At 35.6% G+C, this 17093-nt stretch overlaps 1 protein-coding gene across 1 annotated transcript in view; it reads right to left on the bottom strand.

Moving 5' to 3' along the window:
- Positions 1–8998: 8998 nt before the first annotated feature.
- LEPR (leptin receptor) overlaps positions 8999–17093 on the bottom strand; it is an 83429-nt gene continuing 75334 nt past the window's right edge. The window contains exon 19 of the mRNA XM_068538002.1: positions 8999–9826. Within this exon, the coding sequence (XP_068394103.1) occupies positions 8999–9826 (828 nt within the window). The remainder of the gene's footprint in view (positions 9827–17093) is intronic.

The raw sequence follows: 17093 nt of genomic DNA, 5'->3' as shown, positions 1-17093 counted from the left end.
TGAAATTGAACCTGTGATTTAAAATCTTCCAAAAACAAAAGCCCAGGACCAGATGGCTTCACAGGCGAATTCTATCAAGCATTTAGAGAAGAGCTAACTTCTCAAACTCTTCCAAAATATAGCAGAGAGAGGAACACCCCCAAACTCATTCTACGAGGTCACCATCTAAAACCAAAGATGTCACAAAAAAAGAAAACTACAGGCCAATATCTCTGATGAACATAGATGCAAAAATCCTCAAGAAAATACCAGCAAACAGAATCCAACAGCACATCAAAAGGCTCATACACCATGATCAAGTGGGGTTTATCCCAGGAATGCAAGGATTCTTCAATATATGCAAATGAATCAATGTGATACACCATATTAACAAATTGCAAGAGAAAACCCTTATGATCATCTCAATAGATGCAGAAAAAGCTTTTGACAAAATTCAACACCATTTATGATAAAAACTTTACAGAAAGTAGGCAGAGGGAAACTACCTCAGCATAATAAAGGCCATATATGACAAACCCACAGCCAACATCGTCCTCAGGGGTGAAAAACTGAAACCATTTCCTCTAAGATCAGGAAAAAGAAAAGGTTACCCACTCTCACCACTATCATTCAACATAGTTTTGGAAGTTTTAGCCATAGCAATCAGACAAGAAAAAGAAATAAAAGGAATCCAAATCGGAAAAGAAGAAGTAAAGCTGTCACTGTTTGCAGATGACATGATACTATACATAGAGAACCCTAAAGATGCTACCAGAAAACTACTAGAGCTAATCAGTGAATTTGGTAGACTAGCAGGATATAACATTAATGCACAGAAATCTCTTGCATTCCTATACACTAATGATGAAAAATCTGAAAGAGAAATTAAGGAAACACTCCCATTTACCATTGCAACAAAAGAATAAAATACCTAGGAATAAACCTACTTAAGGAGAAAAAAGACCTGTATGCAGAAAACTATAAGACACTGATGAAAGAAATTAAAGATGATACAAACAGATGGGGAGATATACCATGTTCTTGGATTGGAAAAATCAACATTGTGAAAATGACTATACTACCCAAAGCAATCTACAGATTCAGTGCAATCCCTATCAAACTACCAATGGCATTTTTCACAGAACTAGAACAAAAACTTGCACAATTTGTATGGAAACCCAGAAAGACCCCGATTAGCCAAAGCAATCTTGAGAACTAAAAATGGAGCTGGAGGAATCAGGCTCCCTGACTTCAGACTATACTACAATACTACAGTAATCAAGACGGTATGGTACTGGCACAAAACCAGAAATATAGATCAATGGAACAGGATAGAAAGCCCAGAGATAAACCCATGCACATATGGTCACCTTATTTTTTTGATAAAGGAGGCAAAAAGTATACAATGGAGAAAAGACAGCCTCTTCAATAAGTGGTGCAGGGAAAACTGGACAGCTATATGCAAAAGAATGAAATCAGAACACTTCCTAACACCATACACAGAAATAAACTCAAAATGGATTAAAGACCTAAATGTAAGGCCAGGCACTATCAAACTCTTAGAGGAAAACATAGGCAGAACACTCTATGACATAAATCACAGCAAGATCCTTTTTGACCCAGCTCCTAGAGAAATGGAAATAAAAACACAAATAAACAAATGGGACCTAATGAAACTTAAAAGCTTTTGCACAGCAAAGGAAACCATAAGCACGATGAAAAGACAACCCTCAGAATGGGAGAAAATGTTTGCAAATGAAGATACTGACAAAGGATTAATCACCAACATATACAAGCAGCTCATGCAGCTCAATATCAAAAAAACAAATAACCCAATCTAAAAATAGGCAGAAGATCTAAATAGACACTTCTCCCAAGAAGATACACAGATTGCCAACAAACACGTGAAAAGCTGCTCAACATCACTAATCATGAGAGAAATGCAAATCAAAACTACAATGAGATATCACCTCACACCTTTTAGAATGGCCATCATCAAATAATCTACAAACAATAAATGCTGGAGAGGGTGTGGAGAAAAGGGAACCCTCTTGCACTGTTGGTGGGAATATAAATTGATACAGCCACTATGGAGAACAGTATGGAGGTTCCTTAAAAAATTAAAAAGAGAACTACCATATGACCCAGCAATCCCACTACTGGGCATATACCCTGAGAAAACCATAATTCAAAAAGAGTCATGTACCACAATGTTCACTGCAGCACTATTTACAATCGCCAGGACATGGAAGCAAGCTAAGTGTCCATTGACAGATGAATGGATAAAGAAGATGTGGCACATATATACAATGGAATATTACTCAGCCGTAAAAAGAAACGAGATTGAGTTATTTGTAGTGAGGTGGATGGACCTAGAGTCTGTCATACAGAGTGAAGTAAGTCAGAAAGAGAAAAACAAATACCGTATGCTAACACATATATATGGAATCTAAAAACAAAATTGTTCTGATGAACCTAGGGGTAGGACAGGTATAAAGACGCAGACGTAGAGAATGGACTTGAGGACACGGGGAGTTGGAAGGGTAAGCTGGGACGAAGTGAGAGAGTGGCATGGACATATATACACTACCAAATGTAAAATAGATAGCCAGTGGGAAGCAGCTGCAGAGCACAGGGAGATCAGCTCGGAGCTTTGCGACCACCTAGAGGGGTGGGATTAGGAGTGTTGGAGGGAGATGCAAGAGGGAGGGGATATGGGGATATATGTATGCATGTAGCTGATTCACTCTGTTATACAGCAGAAACTAACACAACATTGTAAAGCAATTATACTCCAATAAAGATGTTAAAAAACAAGTTTCAGAAGGGAAGGATAAATAAAATGGGATGAAGTTGACATGTGAAGAAATAATGGCTGAGAATTTTTCAAGTCTAATAAAACCTATTGACGCTCAGATAAAAGAAGCTCAATGAATACCAATCTGGACAAGTAAAAAAGAAAGCACACCTAGACTTATAGTAGTCACACAACTAAAAACAAAAGATAAAGAGAAAAATCTTAAAAGCAAACAAACTAACAAAGAGAAATTACCTTAAGGAAACAACAATTAAAATGATGGCTAACTTCTCAACAGTAACAATGGACACCAGACACCAGAAGACAATTAAAAGACAACTTACAAATGTGGAAAATAAGTGCAAACTTAGAATTCAACTTTGAGCAAAAATATCTATCAAAATTGAAGATAAAATATAGATGTTCCCAAACAAAGCCTGAAAGAATTTGTCACAGTTGATCCACAGTACAAGAAAGTTCTTTAGGTTGAAGGGAAATTATCCCAGATGGAAGCACAAAGATGCAAGAAGTAATAAACAAACAGTACAAAGGGGAAATTTGAAAGACTCGGTACTGCCTAAAGCAGCAATGTAACAATATTTCAGATGTTTATGAAATACACAGAAATAGGAGAGAGATTCGTTAAATGTCTCTCAAAATTATTACATATTAGAGAAGTGCAAACTAAAACTCTAAGAAACCCTTACACAACCATCAGACTGACTAAAATTCAAAAGGCTGACAATATCAATGTTGATTAGGAATTGGTATATAAAGCAACAGAACTCTTCAACCTTACTGACAGCAGTGTAAATTAGTATGTATTTACATATGTATTTGGCAGTATGTATATATTAAAGCTAAACTAAAACCTATCCTGTGATTCAGTGATTTTACTCAGATATGAAGTGTGTAAAAATTCATTAAGCTTACACTGAAGACTTGTGTACTTTACAGGACATAAGTCATATCTTAATTAAGAAAACTTAGATCACATATACGAAAAATAATGATAAGAAAGCAATGAAATTATAATAGGCCAGTAGAAAATTAGGGAATGAATAGGAAGGTAGAGAAAAACAAATGGCTTATAAACATGAAAATATGCTCAACTTCACTCATCAAGTTAAAATTAAAATAGCAAAAAGATACTTTAGACAATTTCAGTTGGTTTCTTACACTTGAAACCAAGAGTCCTGACAAGTAGATTTGCGAAAGTATGCCAAGACATAATTATGTATGAGAATGCTCACTTCAGTATTGTCCATAAAAGTAAAAGATTAGAAACAACCTAAATGCTCACCAATTTTGAACAGCTTACATAAATCATTGTACTTTGATATAATGGAATAACTATGTAACCATTAAAATAATAAAGTAGGTATATTTGAGTTTCTATGGAAATATCACCAAGATATATTAAGGGAAAAGGGTAATTTTATAACAGCAAGCAGAATATGATCCCAACTATATAAAAACTTTAAATGTACGTGGTATAATAATAACAGGTTATTTTTAGGGAATAGGAACTAAAGATCGAGAATGGAGGGAGACAACAATTTTTATTTTAAGTTTCCATGTACTGTTTGAAATATTTTATGTTCGTTTCATTTACATTTTAAAACTAAGCAAGAAAGAGAACATATCTGAATCCTAGCCCAAATACTAGCCCCCAAACTCAAATTGCTAGAAAACTAAGTGATGAAACAAATGTTCACAAGTGACTGTAAATCAAGATTTCTAAAGGAAGTAAAGAATCAAACTACAGAGCTCTTGATGTTTAAAATGAGTAATTTTTCATTGCAAGTGGCTATAATGCCAGCAAGTATTTGGTGTGGGTGATATATTGAGAATACAGAGAGAATAACAGTAAAGAGAGACAGCTGGATCTAAAATGTTTTCAAATCCCTTCCAAAGGCAAGGCATGTTTGTAACAATTTTAAAAACACAAATGCTAACAATGGGTAAAAATAATATAGTAACTATTCACATAAAATACAAGGATTACTTCATATTTTTCAAATCTTTGCTGAAAGCAGTAATCATACAAACATAAAATAATCCTAAAATAACTTAAATTCATAGAAATTCTATTTGGACTTTCCATTTCTCGTATTTGATCTCATATCAATTCCAACATTGCTTATGATTTATAATGATAAAAATTTCACAGTCATAATTTACACATCTTTCGTTATGACTTTAGGGACAAAAAGGAGAATTAGGATAATTAAATTTTATAAAACAATTAGTGATGCATGTCTCAGCACTTATGTTTATAACGTTTATTAACATACCAATTGTGACTAAAGAGAAAGTGTTATCTGCATGCCAAATACTTAATGACAAGTTTAAAAAGTACAATATCTACAATATAAGTATTTCACTACAAAATTAAATATCTTCCAAATTTTTTCACAGTTCAGACTTTTTGAATGGACATGTTATTTAAAATATCCTGTCAAAGATCCTTACAAAATTGAATTTGATGCCATACATTTTACGTATAATTAATTTTGAAAAATAGCAACTTTCCACAATAAATATTGATTGATAAACTGTATAAAAATATTTCATTCCATATAAAAACCCATGGAAACCATTTCTTGATGCTCATACAAATGCAAGTAACACTATTTCAGTTCTAAAGCAGTCTGTTGTATTCTAAGCTGCTCGCCAACATCATGATGAGGTACAGGAACACTTTCCTGCTCTAAACAATTGTTCAAGAAGGAGTAAAACTACTGACTTACCCAGTTTCTTTTTATAAACAGTTCTTCACATTTTTGGTAACTATGTTTAAATTTTTTTCTCAAATGTGGCTTCTTTTAATCATAATAGAGTGGACAATTTTAATTTTGTGTTTTAAAGTTTGAGAATGTGTTTTCTCAATAGTAAATACTTTAGAAGAGTCTGTAACTATCAAGATGACCCTTGAAAGATGAAAAGTAGAACACATTTCTTTTAAAAACTACAAGAAATAATTAGAGAGAGGTTTTTTTTTCAGCCAAGTCTACGTGACATATGGTTGCAGTATGTCTTGATTCATTTAGCACGACGTCCAAGCCCATGGGAGACCCGTGGGCACAACTCTTACAGCTTAATCTTCATATTGTGTCAACGAAAGTAGCTTTGGAATCTGGTATCAATTTGTGGAGGAAGTTTATCTTCTCTCAACTTTTGAGTAGTTAAAATGCATATTCCTAAGAGAATATAACCATATGTTTGATATTTGGAAAGAGGGAGTTGGTTTTATTGGAAATGGATGAGAGGAGGTAGAAGAATGTCATGCTTAGGGTCATAAAACCTTATTCTCGGTCCAGGATCACCCACTGGTTTGGGACTTTCATCCAGGTCTTTTTACTACTCGAGACTAGGTTTAAAAATAAAAGACTATCTGTTCCTATTCCTCTTGTCACTATGTAGCTCATCTCTAAATGGGAACACAGGGCTCCAATAGGAGGCCCCTATTCATACTGATGTGTAGCTCATCTTCTTTCTTCTTCTTTGTTCTTGGAGGCTTTAACGTAGGACATCTATAATCTCATTAACCCTGACAAATGATTTATCTTCAAACAATCTGTTTAAACTTGAAGCCATAGCTCAAATTATTAATTTCTGAGTTTATTTTCATGAAGCTCAGATTTAGAGAGACTGATTCACAGCTTGTGTTGAAATTTTAGGCCTTTAAATGAAATACTCAAAATTCCAGATTTATCCTAAGTTTAAAAGTCCAAACCTATATTTCAGCTCCTCTCTCACTTAAAAATTTTTTTATAGAATCTCTGCAAAGAAATGAAGAATATCTAACCAAACTGAAGTACAAAACATTCTAAATTTTCACCTAAATGGTAATTTTCATAAAGACCCAATAATATACAGTAATACATATAGTGAAATGAACTTTTGAAAGTGAAGATCAGAGCCCTAGCACACTGACAGTAAATATGATCTAAATTTGTGTATACCAATAGGCCAAACCACACCACTTCAACCCGCTCTATGAAAAGAGAGTCCCTTGGAATTTCAATTTCTGAAATGTTTTTGTTTGTTTTGGGAACTGAAACTGCACCAGAATGGTATCAGTGATCTCAGGTTTAATGTGCTGTCACAAAATTCCTTTAACTCAGACCTGCAGCACTATGGTGGTCCTGGGATGTCTGAATTCACTACAGAGTACACACAGCATGGCAAAACCTTGGGCTGACTGGAACATTTATCAGTTTCTCTTCCCTGTTGTTCTGGGTCCCACGCCACAGGAGAATGGGAGGGTGTCATGTCTCAGAGGACTTGCTCAGTGTTTAATCTCCAATTATATGCAGAATGGGGCAAAATGTAATTTTCTATCTATGTATATTCTGTGAGCAGTATTAAAAATAATGGTCAATTTTACTAAAATTTCCATACACGGAATAATTCTGTTTCTGAAACTATAAATCACTGAAAAATCATTGAAAAAAATTTTTTTCTCTCTTTATCTTTGTATAGAACTAATTATTCAGTGAGTTGTTATGGGTCCTCTACCTTTCTCTTGTAAGAGAGTCACTGGTTGAGTGTGTGAGATCCTGAGATATCTCAACAATACTTATAGCATGAAACTGCTTTATTGATTTCTAGTTGGCAAATGATCATGAAAGGTGTGAAAAAATATCTATCAATTGGGGTCTGAACAGCTCATTTCATATGGTCACAACTGGAATAGAGACAGGGGGAGGATTTTATTTATGGTAATAGTAAATCAGTGGAATCCTCTCTCAGTCTAAGTATGAAACTAGTGATGTTTAACAACTCATAGGAATATTTTTGAGGACTAAAGTATTTATTTTGACGATACCGATAATCTTGAAATTCTTACTTATTGCCATTGAGCAACTATCTCTGCAGGTTTCTTAATTTAGTTTGTTGTTCAATATGCTGTCTGGGTTTTCTTGCCGTACCAAGAACTGAAATAAACAATAAACATTAAAGTCTTTAAAGGCAAAGACAACATCTGTGTAATTCTCACTTAATTTTCATCCAGTGTTATATTTCTACTTAATAAATTTTATTTGATTAAAAGTCAGTTTTTTCTAATGGATGATAACGTAAGGTATGGGTTAAAAACATAATCACTAGCACTAAAAAGATCTGGGTTTATATATGGGTTCCACTAACTCTGTGACCTTGGGCAAATTACTTAATCTTCTAATCTTTAAAAGGAATGTAATAGTAGTACATGTCTCATACAATTATTTCAATAATTAATTGAGCTAAAGTATGGAAAGTATTAGCACAGTGGTTGGTTTATATACAGGAAGAATGCTCGGTAAGTGAGGAAAAAAACAGTGTACATGCAAGTGGGAATGGGGAAGACGATTCCAGAGTGATACACAGTAACATTTAGCAATCTAACTGTAGCAGAAAGTGAGCATTTCAACATCTTTGAAAGAGAAGAGGTGAGGCAGACATTATGTTTTCATAAGGGCTTGTGTTCTCATCAAAACACTTGTTGTGGGTATCACCATTCTAACAGGTAGTTTCATTCTATGGTACAGATCTTAGATTTGATACATAAACATTTGTTTCTTGTATATCTTCACAAGTATATCCCCTAGACCAGGGCTAAATCCTCTATCTGCAACAATCAGTTGAGTGCTTACCACAGAGTAAGTACTCAGGGAAAGTATGTTAAATTGAAACATCTTCAAATCACACAGTCTAGTAGCACAAAATACAAATACATCGCACACTTTTAAAATGCACAAGGATGCCTATTAGGTATAATTGTGTGTATGTGTAAATTAGTGCACAGCAAAGACAACTCAAGGTAAAATAACCACACCCTTGAAAATACAGTTACACTTCACAAGTGTTAGTGTGAAGTGTTCTTTCAGATGTGAGTGTAATTCAGATGACTAGCTCTTTCTACATGGGTTCAATGTTCAAAAAAAATAGTATTGTTGGGTTTATGGCTAGCTAGACACAAGCCACTGGAGACCTTCCCAAGGTGCTGATTAATCATTAGAAGAGTCAGTCTACACTGCTAGGCTTTTGAAGGCTTTCTCACATTTTTTGTCTATATTACTGAGTGAGGACAAACAGATACCATTAGTTTTGAAACAATCATTTTCAAATTTGCCTCTGACAGTTTTCTTTTCTCTCCCCTAACCAACACTATAGTGGAATATATAACCCTTCATATGACTCATTACATCATAAATCTGAGATGTGTCTGGAATGAAATTAGACAGTTAGGTCACACATCTTGTTTTCCACTATTTTCTGAGTCTGAGTAGAACAAGTCTGAAATTGAGGCATGTAAGATACAAAAGTCTTCTGACCAGAAGTTCCTAAATTGAAGTTATTTTCTACAAGGTGTGAGCAACTGTCCTGGAGGATTCTGATGTCAGTGAATAAACAGTGGGATGGGAATGGGGACAACACTCTTGACTCATCAGTCAAAAGCACATCACTCTCTCTCTTTTTGATTGAAGTGACTCCTAAATAATAGACAGACCTTTCGCCATTATTTTCTTCAGGGAAATTTCCCTCGAGTTTCAAAAGTTCATCCAATCCTCCTGAGAATGGAAGGTGTGGTGAAATTATATTCGGATGCTGATCTGATAATATAAAAAATGCCTGGGTTTCTATCTCCCATGAATTATTACAGAAAGAATCCTTAGGTAGAGAATTTTTGCTAGAGAAGCATTTGCTGACTGAGCTATTTACAAGCCCTTGCTCTTCCTCAGTTTCACCTGATTTAGAGTTGCTGAGCAGGGTGGCATATTTAACAGAGGGTTGTCTCCTGCTTTCCTCCTCACAGGTTATCTCTGTGCTCTCAACCTCAGAGAAGTGAGCACTGCTGCATTGGTCACCAATACAAAGAGAACCCTTTTCAAGATCCCGAGTCATCAAAAGTAGAGAGACTGTAGTTGGTGGCACCATCTCATCTTTATTTTTCCATGATGTATCAACACTGATATCTTCTGAAATGGTTTCAGGCTCCAAAAGAAGAGGACCAAATGTCACTGATTCTGTATGCTTGATAAAAAGATGCTCAAATGTTTCTGGCTAAAAGAAAAGACACATTTTAATACTCAATTGTATTAATTTTTTTTCTTTTTGCTTCACTGTGATATCATGGAAGAAATGGAAGTGTGAAAGGTTAATACTAAAGGACATAAGTCAAGCACAAATTAACTGGTTTTGGTCTGAAATAAACAGATCAAAAATCATAAGGGAGAGGCAGTATAAGATAGTGTTTAAAAGTGGGATGAGACAGACATGAGTCATTCTGTTTCTATGACCATGGACAAGTACATCAACGTCTCTGCCTTTCAGTTTCCTCATCTGTAAAATTGTGTTCAATATTTACTTCATGGTGTTGTGCAAGGAATAAATTAGATAGTGTCTGAAAGTGCTTAGCTCTCAATAAAGATTGGTTACTGTAATTAGAAAGTGCTATCTTCAGAAGAATTCCTAATATTTTATAGCAAATTACACTTCCATGAACTAAAAAATGTAACCCAAGTTTAAAAAGTAAATTGATATAAAATTGAATGAGCAAAACAACTTGTCCAAAGATAGCTAAAATAAGTACTCCATGACATAAGATATATGAAGGTAAACTATATGTGGCCTTATCTGCCTTACATCATACTAAAAATCTGTTTATGACTATCAGAAAATAAGAACTAAGAATATCTATTTGTTGAAAACAATGAAGGTGAAAGAGATGATCACAGACTTTTAAATTACCATTCCTTATAAATAACTTCATATAAAAATACAAACTATAGGACATGTGGAATGAAGACAAAGATGCAAAACAAATGTACATCATATTTTTTATAAGAACAGTGGTTACATCACAACAAAAAATCCTGCCAAGCAGCTACAAGCAAGAATCTGTGCGCAAAAAAAGCTCAACTCATACAATGTAAACATGTTGAAAAAATAAATGCAAAATAAAAAATACTGTGGACACATCACATTAAAAAATTAACACAACTAAATGAAGTGCTATAGAAAATGTGCTCAATTTTTATGTTATACATATAATTAAACTTTTGGATTTTACAATTTTTAAACTAATAGAATGAATTCAGATTTATTGCTTGAAATAACAATATAACTGACTATTCTTCATAATGGCAAATATATTCCATATAAAAATACAATTCATTTAACATAGTTTTGAACTCTTAAATGAAACATATTGGTGATTATAACCATAAAGGAATAAATATATGAAACACCAAATGTAATGGAATAGACTTATACAGCTATTAAAATACTGCATAATAACAAATACTATATTAACACAACCTTTTCTATTATTCTATGAACATAGTATGTGAAGAGAAAACTGTTCCTGTGCCTATTTTCTTTCTGACAGAAATCTATTAGATTTATAATTTTCTTCAAAAATTTTCTTGCTCATTTTGTGTTTCTTAAGGTTATGACTATATATGTATTGAATTTCTTAAAATTTAAAGTAACCTAGAAATTAAGATCTCCAAATAAAGGAATGTCAGGCTATCAACATGAAAACAAAAAATACAAATAGCACATAGCATACAGTCAAACTCACAGCTGTTCTTCAAATGATGTGTTTGGCATATTTCATGCCCTCTAAAACTTCATAATTGGTAACTAAGTATTATGTCAAATAATTTACATGTCTTCAAATGCATTTGATGAAAGATTTCACTAATAATTAAGAAATCACATATCCATATATTATTAAAGTATATTTTATAAATGGGTCACAAACATTTATTAAAAGTATGTTTATTAAAAAATCATTTCAATCACCATATGCATCTAATTTTTCAAGATTTTAGAACAGTCTGGAAGCATACTGAATATGTATTCAGCTGGTAAGAATTAAAGAATATCCTTTCATATTTTCACACTTCAATTTTACTTTACAATGATGTCTATTAAAAGTCAGTGAAGGGGGAAAGGACACATTCTTCCTGATTTTTGGGGGGTTTTTTTAGATTCAAATCAAACTATGAATGAAATCTAAATGTAAGTAATATATATGTAGCCTAAATCTGAGTAGTATTTGGGTTTATCAAACAGAGGCTTTGGTTTATTTTGAATGTGAGCAATATACCACACAAGTTAAATTCATAGAAATAGCAGGTGGTCTTTTTTTCAGGTAGAAAAGTCCTATGTTTGCCTTGAACTAGTTCTAAAAACTCCAGAGAGTCTCCTTTTTTGCATCACTGCCCACTTACCTGACTCCCAGAAGCTTTGGGTGGTTCAGTGTAAATAAATTAAATTTAGTAAAGAATTTCACGAGGAGGTTGAATTGGAGGTTGATGTGTTTTCTGATCTGGTCAATCTGACCTGGATATGTCAGGTCATCCTGATACAAACTGTAACTTCTACTGGCCTTTGACCAGAACAAACTGTCTTTCTTTGAACTGAAATGGAAGTTAGCACTTAAGCCATTTTTAAGGCTATTGAAAATGAAAATTCCCACATTGATCAAAGTTAGATATACATAAAAGCTATCAATATAAGACATTCAAAAGAATACCCAAATGGGTCAGTTTATAGGCTGAAGTGTCTAAAAGAATATAAAATGGAAAATTTTGGACATAAAAATATGAACTAAATACTTTGACTGTATTCTATATTTAGAGCCATTGTATTTGCAAAGCTATGTGTCAGAAGTTGCAGTTTTCACCTAGTCACAGCATAGTCTACTATATATTTGATGATGTCTAATAAATCTGTGGTAAGAGCAACAGTTATAATTCTTTAATGTTTTATGACCAAATGACAAATCAAAAGCTAGATATCATAAATATTACTTTTTAAACTTTAGATGACTTGAAAAGTAATCATACATCCAAACTGAATTAGACTCAGATGTATACCTTGACCCCAAATTTACCCATCTATTTTAAGTTCTAAATCAACATAATCCACCATATTTTAGTTCTCAATAGTTCCACCAAAATTTTTTAGATTGTCTCCCCTTCTTCAAAATGTAAAAATCTTCTAATACTCTATAGAATGTTGGGAAGTTGGTAGATTGGGTTCATCTGTAGTGACCATGATTAGACTTCAAAGAATGTCCATTCTCTGTTCAGATAAAATAAAACAAAATAAGAAAGAAAAATAAAAAAATCACTCAGAAAGCAAAAGATAAAAGATTTCAAAAAGATGTTCTGTCAAGCATGAGTTCTGGATTATAAATTCTTGTGTTATACTATAGTAACGCATGTTTCTAGGAAAAGATAAAATTCTGAATTAAGGTGTCCTCTTCCATTTTCTTAATGCATGCCCTAATATCACACTCTAAGGACAGTCTTAATGATCCCAGAAAAGGAAAAACTATAGAGGAATAACAGAATAAGTAGAATGAGAGAAAAACAAAGAGCTGGAAAAATAAAAAGGAAGTAGAGGAACAACACTATTGAAGAGTTTGGAACAAGAAAGAGTAAAAGAGTGTATCTCTGAAAACAAATATTTAAAAATTGAAAGAAAGAAGAGTTGAAATTGTGAAGAATAGAATAACAGAATCATTATCATGTTTTTTTAATCTAGAAAAATGTTCTAAGAAATCATCTGGTCCACATTTCTCCCTTTTTATAGACAAAGCAATCAAGGCTTAAAGTTGCACAGCTAATTACAGCAGAGTGAGGCCCCTGACTTTTTTTCTAATCCAACAAGCTTTCTATAATACAATGGAAGATGAAAAGATATTCCAAACACAAGTAGGGAGGAGAACATGTTGTTTTGCTTTTTCTATTTGTTGTGATAGATTTGAGCTGATTAAATTCATCCTCTCTTCTGGTTCCTTATAACCCAAGGGCATATATATATAGATATTAAGAACAAGAAAATAGAGAAAACTGAAGTCATATTTTAGGGCAGTGAAATATACATTTCTAAGCCCAGTCATGTGCCCTTCTAGAAAGAACTTCTTACTCGAAGCTGCACCAGCTCTTCTACACTTCTGTAAAGCCATTCTAGCAATTTCAGAGATGCTCTGCCTCAGATCCATGAGGATGGTGTTCTGGGAGCTTGTGGGTTGCTGAGCTTCTTACCTGGAGAGCTAGAACAGGCTGAGGAATCTAGGATGGTCTTTGAACCACAAGAAAAAAATCCATTTGTTTTTAGATTAACACTCTAAAGTAGGGTGTTAAGTGGAGTACACTCTTGTGGAAATAGTCATAAATGTAGACAACAAAGAAGCCGGGTTAGACTCCCCTCACCTCAAATATAGATGGTTTGGATTTAGAGGAAGAAAGTAATATTTTAGGCAAAAATGCTAAAGAAAAAGGTAAAACACAAACAAATTGGCTACAGTCTTTTAAACACTGTGAAATTTGAATTAGAAGAAAGGCAAGGTTATTGACTCACTGCAATACATTTTCCTACCACAAGAATTCAACCTTTGTTTAAAATTTTTATTTTTATGCTCTTTAAAAACTTTTTAAAAGATTCTGATTTTTTTCATTTATTTTATTGAATTATAATTGATTTACAATGTTGTTAAAGATTCTAATTTCTAAAGTATCAAGAGAAATGGTGTAGAGAAGTATTCTGGTTCAAGATGGCAGTTTGAGCATATATATTTCTCTCTTACCTCTGTAGAGACTCTGTTAGGATGAAAGTACATGAATAAATTAAATATATACCCACAACAAAGAAGATAGTCTGAGAAGGTTAAGAGGGAATGAGATTTTGAATTTCTAAAAGATGGAAAACCGAAGGAGATGAACAAAGGAAGCTGCAGACCAGAATATCTCCAGAGTGGGCTATAGCTGAAAAGAAAGACAGTTTGCCCTGTTGAATACAGTGGAGATGGGAGGGAGGGCAGTGGGGGGGGTGAAAAAATGGAAGGTAAAAACACAGGAAGAAATGAGACCTTTGGCTGAAAACTGGAAACTCTGCATATGAATGGGGCTCTTCTAACTCTGCTGCACATGGAAGAGCCTGCATACTCTCCACACCCAAACTGAGGTTTTATTCTCAAAAGTAATTAAGAAATTATCTGGGGAGGAGACCTTCAAGATGGTGGAGGAGTAAGACGTGGAGATCACCTTCCTCCTCACAAATACATCAGAAATACATCTACAAGTGGAACAACTCCTACACAACACCTACCGAACGCTGGCAGAAGACCTCAGACTTCCCAAAAGGCAAGAAACTCCCCACGTACCGGGGTAGGGCAAAAGAAAAAAGAAAAAACAGAGACAAAAGAATAGGGATGGGACCTGCACCTCTGGGAGGGAGCTGCGAAGGAGGAAAAGTTTCCACACACTAGGAAGCCCCTTCACTGGCAGAGACAGGGGGTGGCGGGGGGAAGCTTTGGAGCCACGGAGGAGAGCGCAGCAACAGGGGTGCAGAGGGAAAAGCAGAGAGGTTCCCGCACAGAGGATCGGTGCTGACCAGCACTCACCAGCCTGAGAGGCTTGTCTGCTCACCCGCCGGGATGGGCGGGGGCTGGGAGCTGAGGCTCGGGCTTTGGTCGGATCCCAGGGAGAGGACTGGGGTTGGCTGCGTGAACACAGCCTGAAGGGGGCTAGCGCGCCACAGCTAGCTGGGAGGGAGTCCAGGAAAAAGTCTGGAACTGCCTAAGAGGCAAGAGACCATTGTTTCAGGGTGCGTGAGGAGAGGGGATTCAGAGGACCACCTAAACAAGCTCCAGAGATGGGCTCGAGCGGCAGCTATCAGCGTGGACCCCAGAGAGGGGCATGAAATTCTAAGGCTGCTGCTGCAGCCACCAAGAAGCCTGTGTGCAAGCACAGGTCACTATCCACACCTCCCCTCCTGGGAGCCTGTGCAGCCCGCTACTGCCAGGGCCCCGTGATCCAGGCACAACTTCCCAGGCAGAACACACGGCGTGCCTCAGGCTAGGGCAATGTCATGCCAGCCTCTGCTGCCACAGGCTCGCCCCACATTCTGTACCCCTCCACCCCCCCAGCCTGAGTGAACCAGAGCCCCCGAATCAGCTGCTCCTTTAACCCCGTCCTGTCTGAGTGAAGAACACATGCCCTCAGGTGACGTACACTCAGAGGCGGGGCCAAATCCAAAGCTGAACCCCAGGAGCTGTGCGAACAAAGAAGAGAAAGGGAAATCTCTCCCCAGCCTCAGGAGTAGTGGATTAAATCTCCACAATAAACTTGATGTACCCTGCATCTGTGGAATACCTGAATAGACAATGAATCACCCCAAAATTGAGGCAGTGAACTTTGGGAGCAACTGTAGACTTGGGGTTTGCTTTCTGCATCTAATTTGTTTCTGGTTTTATGTTTAACTTAGTGTACTATTTCGAGTTTATTATCATTGGTAGATTTGTTTATTGATTTGGTTGCTATCTCCCTCCTTTTTTTTTTTTTAATATAGTTTATATATATTTTTTCCTTTTTCTCTGTTTGTGAGTGTGTATGTGTATGCTTCTTTGTGTGATTTTGTCTGCATATCTTTGCTTTTACCATTTGTCCTAGGGTTCTTTCCATTTTTGGTTTTTTTTTTTAACTATAGTTTTTAGCACTTGTTATCATTGGTGGATTGGTTTTTTGGTTTGGTTGCTCTCGTCTTTCTTTCTTTTTTTTTTTTTTGCTTTTTAAAATACTTTTTACTTTTTAAATTTTTAATAATTATTTTTTATTTTACTAACTTTTTTATTTTATTTTATTTTACTTTCTTTCTTTCTTTTTTTCTTACTTTTCTTCTGAGCCATGGGGCTAACAGGGTCTTGGTGCTCTGGCCGGGTGACAGGCCTGTGCCTCTGAGGTGGAAGAGCCGAGTTCAGGACATTAGTCCACCACAGACCTCATGGCTCCACGTAATATCAAAAGGCGAAAGCTCTCCCAGAGATCTCCATCTCAACGTTAAGACCCAGCTCCACTCAACGACCAGCAAGCTACAGTTCTGGACACCATATGCCAAACAACTGCCAAGACAGGAACACAATCCCACCCATTAGCAGAGAGGCTGCCTAAAATCATAATAAGGTCACAGACATCCCAAAACACATCACTGGGCATGCTCCTGCCCACCAGAAAGACAAGATCCAAGCCTCATCCACCAGAACACAGGCACTAGTCCCCTCCACCAGGAAGCCTACACAACCCACTGAACCAACCTTAGCCACTGGGGGAAGACACCAAAAACAACGTGAACTACGAACCTGCAGCCTGCGAAAAGGAGACCCCAAACACAGTAAGTTAAGCAAAATGAGAAGACAGAGAAATACACAGCAGATGAAGGAGCAACGTAAAAACCCAGCAGACCAAACAAATGAAGAGAAAATAGGCAGTTTACCTGAAAAAGAATTCAGAGTAATGATAGTAAAGATGAACCA

Source organism: Eschrichtius robustus, chromosome 3, assembly GCF_028021215.1.
Source record: "Eschrichtius robustus isolate mEscRob2 chromosome 3, mEscRob2.pri, whole genome shotgun sequence".
Taxonomy (NCBI): Eukaryota; Metazoa; Chordata; class Mammalia; order Artiodactyla; family Eschrichtiidae; genus Eschrichtius; species Eschrichtius robustus.
Note: the sequence above shows the minus strand (reverse complement) of the source record. Positions and strands in the feature narration are given on the sequence as shown.